The sequence below is a fragment of the Etheostoma spectabile genome, chromosome 9 (genome assembly GCF_008692095.1).
Source record: "Etheostoma spectabile isolate EspeVRDwgs_2016 chromosome 9, UIUC_Espe_1.0, whole genome shotgun sequence".
NCBI lineage: Eukaryota > Metazoa > Chordata > Actinopteri > Perciformes > Percidae > Etheostoma > Etheostoma spectabile.
This window is the reverse complement of record NC_045741.1, coordinates 17,266,544-17,276,639: the sequence shown is the minus strand read 5'-3', so window position 1 is coordinate 17,276,639 and position 10,096 is coordinate 17,266,544. Positions and strand designations below refer to the sequence as shown.

The window sequence follows — 10,096 nt, the reverse complement described above, 5'->3', positions numbered from 1 at the left end:
TCTCTGTCTCTCTCTCTTTCTGTCTCTCTCTCTCTCTCTCTCTCTCTCTCTCTCTCCCTCTCTCAGTCATTTTCTCTCTTGACACTTTAAATAAAATTGAAATTACAGTGGGACAAAGTTGAACCAGAAAGCGGCTTTTAACATTTGCAACCACAAGATTATGTCAATCTACCTTTACCCTTGACTTTGACCTGGAGACTTGTTTAGACCTTGCGCTGAATTTTTAGCTACCGCAGCCCACCGCAATCTTCTACAATTGATCTGCTGAGAGAAGGTGATCATAACGTGGGGAAAGTAGGTCAAAGTTACAAAAAGAAGACCTAGCTTTTTTTCGAGAAGATGCTCAAATCTCCAACAGCAGGAGCATCATTAGCTGAAGTACCCCAGCTGTCACCAGGATCACTGGCACTGGCACCTCGTTCCTTTTTGTTTATCAGCGGCAGACAGCCATGTGCTCCACTGATAAAAGGAGACGCCAACCAAAAAGAGACAGCGTGTCAGTGTTTCTGTCTTCTCAACCTCCTGTTTCCCCCTTTTTGAACAGATTGATAAAAGTGACGGTCAAACAGCCCTTTTTTGTCGTAAACAAAATTAAAAATATAATTTCAAAGCAAGGCATTTGTGTCAGAGCTTTGATATTTTCAAAAACAATGTCTTGGTTAATGTTAAAGAGACCACTCATCAAGCAGACTAAAGACTAAAGCTTACGTGGAACTCACCTTTTACACTTTTGACCCTCTCAAGAATGCCCGCACAAACTATCCCTTAACCTTTTTTACGTGACTGCGCCAACCCATTTTCTGTGTGTACACTAGAGCAACCACAAACTGTTTTGTGGGACACAGGAGGCTGTTTATTCATAAACAGGAAGGGAATAAAAGATAAATGACACAGATGACAGCTGCATCAGTGAGCCACACTAGTTGCTTTCTTCTGGGCTTTTCATTTGCACAAACAGAGGGTGACTCATCTGTGGCCGACGCAACGTTGATGAAATTGAGCTTGACAATTAATATTGGGCTTGGGACTGACACTTATCAGTAATGTATTTGAGAGTAAACAGGAAGGTGTGTCAGCTAAGCCTTACCAGGAAATGTAGTCAATAAAGATCAGCAAGATTCCAATTTTTGAGTGATAAGTATTTTAGATGCTGGTAAGCTTATGTGAGTGTTTCCTAAACCTATTGGGGCCTCTGGGTGGTTGAGAGATGTGTTTACCTATAGCCACAGCTGACAGAGGCATTCATAACACAGCCTGATCACTTCGCCTTTGTTCTATCAGTCTTTTTAGGAAGGAACATCCTCAGTTGACAGCTGAGTGGAAAAGAAGGAGGTAGGAGATAAAGATCCCCTCAAGCCACTCTTTCTTCCCCAGCAGTAAATTCTTTCATGGTGACTGAGGAGCTGGCAGCCAGGGGCCCTCACTTGTCTCAAGGAGGAGGGACACATGAACTTTCTGAGGCTCGTTCATCCCAGTGCTTGACAAGAGTTGGACAGACCAAAAGGTAATCCTCTCCCAAGTCCCTCAGGTGTGTTAAAAAACCAACAAAGGATTAGTGCAGACTTCCTCTGAGCCAAAAGTAGCAGCAAGGTGTTCCATTTCTTATAAACAATGTATTTTGCTCGCCTTCTCATTCTCGCGTAAACCACAAAACAAAAGTTTAAGGGGAGCAGTTGAGGAAAAAATGATCACTGTTGGAGTGATGCAAGAAAGGACATGGGTGTGTCAAATTTTACCTTTCGAGGATAAAGATTTCACAATTCTGCTATAATTTCCCAGCATGCAGGTGATCATTTATCCAAGAATGACGGGCTTTCTGAGATAGGGAAACAACAATAGATTTTGTTTAATCATTCACCCTTTCCTATCTTGGTCTTGATCTTTTTCTTTAGAGAAAGATAAAAAATACAATGCTATGGACAAGGGGATGTTAGATACAGTACTTGTGCTTGTTGGGTCAGCAGAAGTTATCTTAGGTTATAGATTGCACAATTTGACTTTTATTGCATTATTATTATTATTATAACAATAATAATAATAATGACACCTTACAATAAAGATGCATCACGTTTTGCTGAAAACAGCTGCCTGCTGCTGCTGGACACCAGGTTGGTGAGAGCTGTAAAAGTGAACGAGAGTAAAACCAAAAAAATAACGAGCTAAAAGACGCTAACACACTCCATAGAGTAGAGGGGAACAACAGAGTGGGGTGATCAGTTTTCCCTAGATGCATTGCTACAAGTACACCCCTTTCACATACAAAATGTCATCCATTGTTAGGAAGTACTGATGCGTGCAGCTTTAACACTGTGTCAGGTATATTTTTCAAGAAGCTCAATATATAGACAATTTTTTTTTTAAGTTAAATATGAAAATCAACAAACTTGCAGTTACAAGGTCACATCCTGACACCAGCCATATGTTACAATGAGCCACTGTGCTCTTAAGATCCAGTTTTCCTTATCGGTTGATGCCTTTGTTAGACATCAGTGACAAATGCTGCCTTTCCAGTCAAGGGTAAGATGAGGGATGGGGGCGTCCATCACCACTTCACTCCTCTACAGCCCTCGCAGAGCCTGAATCCACACAGAGAGAAAAAACAAAAAAAGAAAATACGGGAAAAAACAGCGCCAGCAGGCAACAGGATGCACATGGCCCTGAGAAGGATGGCTGGTTGGATCCAGGAAATGAAGAGGGAAGGAGAGGAAGGAGAGATTTTGGATCGCAGCTGTGTTCAGATTGAATAATTCCTGTTTTGAAGCACAGAGAGACATTTTGTTGTTCTTTCCCCAGACCATAAACCACAACGGAAGATCACCGTTTGCCACAGCGAGGGTTAATTGAGGCTATGGTGTTGACAGCAGTGGAATCAGCATTTCACCACCCATAACCAGTCCTTCATTTTGTTATCATGTCTGTGAGAGTGAAACTCAAACATCATTTGTTTCATGTCCATCACTTAGACAGGTAAACTTTAACTAACTTTTGATTTCCAGTAAATGTAGGCAAGAATTGAAAGTCATGTTGCAGGAATTCGTTTAGTCAGCAGCCTACCTTCCTTAGAACTGTAGGCATATAAAAGGCTGTACAAGTGACAAATTAGATTACATGTTAAATGCTTTGTTACACAATGGCTTTGAAAGACCGGGGAGCTGATAAAAACGTGGAATTTGCTCCTTAACACCATCATCAGTAGCATATCGGTAAAGTGCACAGTCTGTACTGAATGATAGTACTAATATATTAGTTAATCATTGTGGCTTGGTTAGTTATTTTGGATGATTCTGGTGGCCAAAATTTTAAGAAATTTTTTTTCTCCACTTGTTATGTTTCCATTATGCAGATATTCAGAGAATTGACACACACTCACACTTTGACATCACTGCCTCATTTTTATTGTTCCTCATTTATTATTTGTTTTACTGTGGCCACAGACAAAAAGCTGACAAATCCATCCCCACAACTCTAGTGATATAATTTTTATGGCAAACTATGGCAAAAAAAAAAATGCCTACTCACACATCCGGGAGACACAGAGCAACACTACCTCTCCTTTTTGCTCTGTTTTGTTCTTGAAAATCTAGAAGAGGCTAAAAAGCTAATGAAGCAGCAGAAGTGTCAATGTTATTGTCCGTGAATATCAAACATATTGATTATCAGTAATGCACAGGGTAATAGTAGTGGCAGGACAAGGAATGTTTTTTTATTGTCTTTATGTTCTGAGTCCGACAGATGATATCTTGGAATTTGCCAAGATGTAACATGGGGGGATCGGACAATGATAACAAGAAAAGGTCTTTCTACAGCTCTGACATATTGTATGGAAAATGACATAGTTTTGTCTTATGTAATCAGTTTGAAGTTCAAATGTTTGATTCATAATTAGAACATCTCTGGAGCAGTAAGATGAGTTTTTGACAGTGGTGGAAAGTATCTGAGTACGTTAACTGTACTGAAGCACAAAGAATCAAAGACTTTTCCGCATTCTGACACACTTTGTTGCACCAATTTACGGTGGAAATACCTATTATTGTTAGTACATGTTATTATTATTATATTTAGCCCATGCAAAGAAAATATATGTGCTATTGCACATTTTTAATTGGGTACTGTATATGGAATTTCTAGAGCTTTCTTAGTATATACATGAGTGTATACATATGTAGACTACACGTAGGTTACACCACTGCTGAGAGGGTACATTTTGCTGATAACACTTTTGATTGTAGGCCTACTTTAAATAAAAAGGGAATTCAAGACCTACACTTGTAATGGAGTATTTTCTATTGCAGAATAGTTTGGATTTGCAATTAAAATATTAAATACAGTATTAAAACTAACACTGGGGATTGTGAAGTCAAATATACAAACATACAATTATTTCATGTATATTGTATGTATGTATATTTGGTGTGCTGCTGTAACACTGTAATTTCCCATATTTTTGGGATCAATATCTATCTATCTATCTATCTATCTATCTATCTATCTATCTATCTATCTATCTATCTATCTATCTATCTATCTATGATATTATGATTGCTTAATGGAGTTGGGAGTTTGAATTACCATTGGAGGAGTTTTCTTTGAACAAATAAGCTACATGATAATTACACACCAAGTTGTTAAGCCTAATTTTTTTAGAGTCGGAATTCTTTGTTGTATCTCACAAGCACTGTTTAATAGACTAAAGTTTCAGAAAAAAAAACATTCTAACAGTTACATTAATATTAAATATGTGAAGGAAAAACAAACTTTTTACATACATTACAGGGGTAATGGGGAGGACAAAAATCTGACTTAATATCTTGAGAGAGTTAAGATGAAATGTACTTTATGTTAGACCTGTTTCCCTACATGATATCCAATAAGGACCTACAATGACACAACCTTTACTAGTGGAACACAGGGAGTAGGCTACACGTAACAAGTTTGCCCAGAGCCTTTGCAGAAACGGGAACAAAACGTCAGGAAAGAGCTGCTGAAACACTTTTATGTGTAACAAGTGTAACAGAGATAAACCAACTAGCAATGAAGCACAGAAGGCCGAAGGGTCTCCAAGGACGAAATAAGAACCAAAAAGCACACACTAACCAGCAAATAAAAACTCAATTGCGCAGCACAGTAGGCCTACTATCAAAACACAGAGTTCTAAAATCAATTTCGCTAACAAATGCAAGAACAGAAGCAGCACAAGCCCATCAAACAGCTCAGTGGCCAAGAAGGAAGGAAAACTGGTTATGGGGGGCTGATATGTCTACAGCTCCACTGACTATTGTTAGTCCAGGTGCGGGTGAGCCACGCACAGAGAGGGGCGTGGCAGACCTGAACACCACAAAAGAGACCTAAGGAAAATCAGTGGACGTAACACATAGCTTCAGTACAACAAACATACTCGATTGGTTATTCCATCCCACACTTCTACTCATGTAGGAGTAACACAAAGAAGTGCAATGTTGACTTTGTCATTGGGGTTATTGTTAACCAATGATGGAGAATCATGTATGTGAAGTAAAGTCCTGTACAGGACGGACTCTTCCCTCCCCGTTCATTCATCATCCACGTCTTGCGTGTGTATGCGGTCTCCCCACGTAACTGTATCCGTGTCTTTAAAAGCGGATCTCAGGGAGGGAGGGAGGCCAGTCCTGAGCAGCACAGATCACACGGCGCACATCCTCCCACATCTAGGCTGACTACGGTTGCAACAAGACAAGTTTTGATGGAAAGGATTATTTTGTCATTTTGTCCAACAGCAGAAGAGACTTAAACTCCTGGGCTAAATAATCGGGCTTTCTACATTGGTTTACTGTCTTCAAGCAACCGTCACAGATCGTCGGAAGCAGAAGAGAACATGTAAGTGGCGTCTTCATCATTGTAGAACAAGTTTAAGCCTGTTTCTATCTAATTTTGGTTGAATCTCGGCATATTAAGGCATCAACTCCAAATCTTAAAACTCTTGAAGTCACTCATCAAAATTTTAACTTGATAAAATGCCTTTCCAAGATAAGTGAACAATGGGCTATATTATTTTATATATAAATATATATATATATATATTTTTTAAAGATGATGCTGTGGATTTTACTGTAAGTATTTTAATCTTAAGAGAAAGTACAAATTTAGTCCTTTCACCTAAAAGAGAATTTAATGTAGCATATAGGCTATATCTGCCTTTGTTTCAAGACGTGACTCCAAAAAAAAGTGAATTCCTATAGCCTACTTTTTTGAAGGGCATGTCGTCTTTGCGTTGTTCCAGAACGGGCCAGTATTTACCCATGTTTGTCTTTTATTTTTTGCTGGGGGGGGGGCGGTCTGGGCTAAAGAGTGGAACGAGCCCTGGCATGACATGTTAGATATGTAGGAATTGTGAAGTTCCAGGTTAGTTCACTTTCTTAGTCGGCCTGCATTCCACTCTTCAAGAAGTGACACATTGTCACGTTAAGAACTAAGGAGAGAACATACCCCACATCTCCTGTGTGTCATTTGTTTATGAGCAAACAATGATAAAGCCATTACAACAGGTAGGGAGGAAATATTTACATGTTACTGTCTTTTTATGTACCAAATTGTATGTATTTATGCTAAACACAATTACAGGGAAAGCATTGATCAGTCAACCTTCCCTTTGTCTATTCTTTGCTTTGCTAGCTGTAGCTGCATATTCTTTTAATGTTTATGCTTATATTTGCTTATGATGCATGTCCATCAAGAATTAATACCCTGATGTTCTTTTTTGGTGTATAATTCTTACTCAAAGACCCATCACAGTTACATTAGTTTGAGGTTAAAAACAGACTAAGGGCAAAAAGAAATGTTTTAAGAAACAACAAGAGAACTTTATTTAATAATGTTGATCCTTGTATGACACTCTTAGGGACTTGGAGGGCATCTCAATATACCAAAATATATTTTAACTCAATCAAAACGCTTCCAACATGATATTAATACAATTCAATATTCAGTTTTCCATCTGTTAAAAGGTTTTTGAGTTGGATGATTTTGCTCTAACTGGCATCTGTGATCTTTTTCTTCACCAGGACAAACAACAGAGATCGCTGGAGGGTGTACAAGAGGGTGAGTGTCGTGTTCTTCCTGGCTGGTGTGGCGCTGACTGTTTTCCAGAGAGGGAGCATCAATATGGGGGCTCCCTTCGAACTCGAGAGGCAAGCTCGCATGGATGCCTCTGAGCGAGTGGAGCCCGGCGCTGCTCAGGGAGACATAACTGACTTGTACCTGGGGATAAAAAGCTTCTGGAAGGTTAGCAAACGACAGCCGGTGCCTAAAGCTCTGGCCACCACGCAGGAGTCCAGGATCACTGAGGACAGCAGCCCCAGAACTTGGGATGTAACCAGCTCCAACTGTAGTGCCAACCTCAACCTCTCAAGTCAGGACTGGTACAGGGGCCTGGAGGACAATTTCAAGCAGTTCATGCTTTATCGACACTGCCGTTACTTTCCCATGCTCCTTAACCACCCCGAGAAGTGCACTGGGGACGTATATTTGCTCATGGTAATAAAATCTGTAGCCACCCAGCATGACCGAAGAGAGGTCATCCGAAAAACCTGGGGCAAAGAGCAGGTGGTTGATGGCAAGAGGATAAAGACCCTCTTCCTTATTGGTAAACCTTCTAATGTGGCAGAGAGGGCAAACCACCAGAAGCTAGTGGAGTATGAGGACTACATCTACAGGGATATCCTCCAGTGGGACTTCCTGGATAGCTTCTTCAACCTCACGCTTAAAGAGACCCACTTCCTCAAGTGGTTTCACACTTACTGCCCCAGTGTACGCTACGTTTTCAAGGGGGACGATGACGTCTTTGTCAGCGTGGAGAACATTCTTGAGTTTCTAGAGAGCAGCAATACAAAGAACCTGTTTGTGGGGGACGTGATTTTCAAGGCTATGCCCATTCGTAACAGGGAAAACAAATACTACATCCCCCAGGCTCTGTATGATAATAAACACTACCCTCCATATGCAGGTGGAGGGGGTTTTCTGATGGATGGGAACCTAGCGAGGAGGCTTCACTGGGTGGCAGACACCCTGGAGCTCTACCCCATCGATGATGTCTTCTTGGGCATGTGTCTGGAGGTGCTTCAGGTCACTCCTATAAAACACAATGCCTTTAAGACGTTCGGCTTGGTGAAAAATAAGAACAGCAAGTTGAACAGAGAACCTTGTTTTTTTAAGAGCATGATTGTAGTTCACAAGCTGCTCCCGTCGGACCTCATGCACATGTGGAATCTGGTCAACAGTGACCTGGTCTGCTCGCAGAAAGTGGAAATCCTATAGCTTGATGGGAACACCAGGTAAGGACAGCATCCACAAGCTGCCCCTTGGTGGATGCTAGCATGATGCATGTGAGTCCCGGTTAACTCGCCTTCAATGTCGAGAGAGATCATGGATCTTATATGAATTTCCTGTTTCTGTGCAGTAGTGCAATTTTTGGAGGGGTTTCCTCAAACATCAAAGACATTATACAGAGTTTGAAAAGGTTTAAGATTTGTGTATTTATATTGGCAATTTTGAAGGACTCACACTGTCAGCACACACATTTTAGAGACAACAACCAAAGTTGAGCTGCTGGATCGCTGGTGCAGAGTTGTTCCCTCTACCGATGGGTCTTGACCTTTCAACAACCAGACACACACCCACCTCCTCCCCTCCTCAGTGGCCAAGGCCTTATTTTTCTCCATCCTTTTGGTTCAGTGTGGTAGAGGGTTTTCATTGCCCAGGAACCTTGCCAATGATAGCGACCCAATTTATGTGAATACACATTAAAAATGTAAAGTAACATGTATTGTGAGGACAAATGGTAAACAAAACCATTAATATGTAATGTAATATCGTGCTTTCGGATAGGTCAGTGGGAAATTATGTTTGGTTTAGTTTGATTTTGACAAATAAAAGGACAGTTGGCATAAGTTGGTGCCCTGGAGGATTGGGTGAGAAAACGCCATTGCACATGCTGTGCAGCCTGTAGTTATGCTAGCATTTTGAGTTTGTACTAAGTGTTACACATAGTCCTCACTCGGACCAGTATGGCATGCTGCAAGGGCTTCAAATCAAGTAAGAGAACAAAACAACTCTCTACCTCAGGGATTTGGTCAAAAAACTCATTGGTCGACTTTTCTACTGTATGTGTAACCATGATACTATTGTTTCCATATGTAGTAGTAAGAGGTTAATCAATTTTAGTACCTTAGAGGTCCTTGCACTCATTTTTTTTTTGGAATGTGACTGACTTGTCTGGACGTCTACTTCTTGTTATACTACTGGAAACTGGTTTGCTGTCTGTGAATTTGAATGTGCTGATGTACTTGACATGGATTTGGTAGAGGGTATACATTGACACTGTGAACTAAAACTATTGCTGGTACGAGTATATGACATGTTAATTTAATCCCCAATGGAATGGGGGCAAATGTGGGGTTCTTGTATTTAATTTAAAGCGTCAATAATTATTAATGGGATGTTCAATGATTATAATGCTGAATGTTGTGGGTTTAGCGGGTGATGACTATGTCTAGGTAATGTAAATATATGTAAAAATCAAAATGTACATATAATGTCATTTGTAAATAAACATCTCAACAGTAACAGTTCTCTTTGAAAATGTGTTCTAGATTAGCTGTTGTTTGTGTTTGGCCTTATCAGCATTGGACATCTACTGTAAGTGGAAATCCAGATCAGGGGGCTGTTTCACAAAAGCAGAATTTATAAATCCAGGATGACTGATAAAGCGAGGCTTGACCTAGTCTAATCTGTGCAGTCTGGCTTGGTGTGTTTCACGAAGGCCAAGCCAGGCTGAAGTAATTTGGATAGATGTGCGTTCACGGCTTTCCTTAAAGCAACATTAGATAACTTTTTTCTCGCAGGTTTCTCTATTGAGCTCCCCCTACGGCTTCGGAATAGATATTTGGCAGCTCCTATGTTTACTTGTGTCTGACACCTCGCTCGGTCAGTCTGACGTTTCCTCTTTCTCTGTTCCTCCGACAATGCTTTCCTAGCTTTCTGCTTCTTTTTTGCCGGCTCGGCCATGACGATAGTGTGAAAAACTCCATCGCTACCTTCCCGAATGGGCGTATGTGTACACTGC

The 10,096-nt window shown here is 40.6% G+C and overlaps 1 protein-coding gene across 1 annotated transcript; it reads left to right on the top strand.

Annotated features, from left to right (window-relative positions):
- Positions 1–5,623: 5,623 nt before the first annotated feature.
- b3gnt7 (UDP-GlcNAc:betaGal beta-1,3-N-acetylglucosaminyltransferase 7) lies at positions 5,624–9,597 on the top strand. Its single transcript, XM_032525750.1, has 2 exons — positions 5,624–5,853; positions 7,038–9,597. Coding segments are annotated over exons 1-2 (1,254 nt in total). The 5' UTR covers positions 5,624–5,851; the 3' UTR covers positions 8,290–9,597.
- The last annotated feature ends 499 nt before the right edge of the window (positions 9,598–10,096 follow it).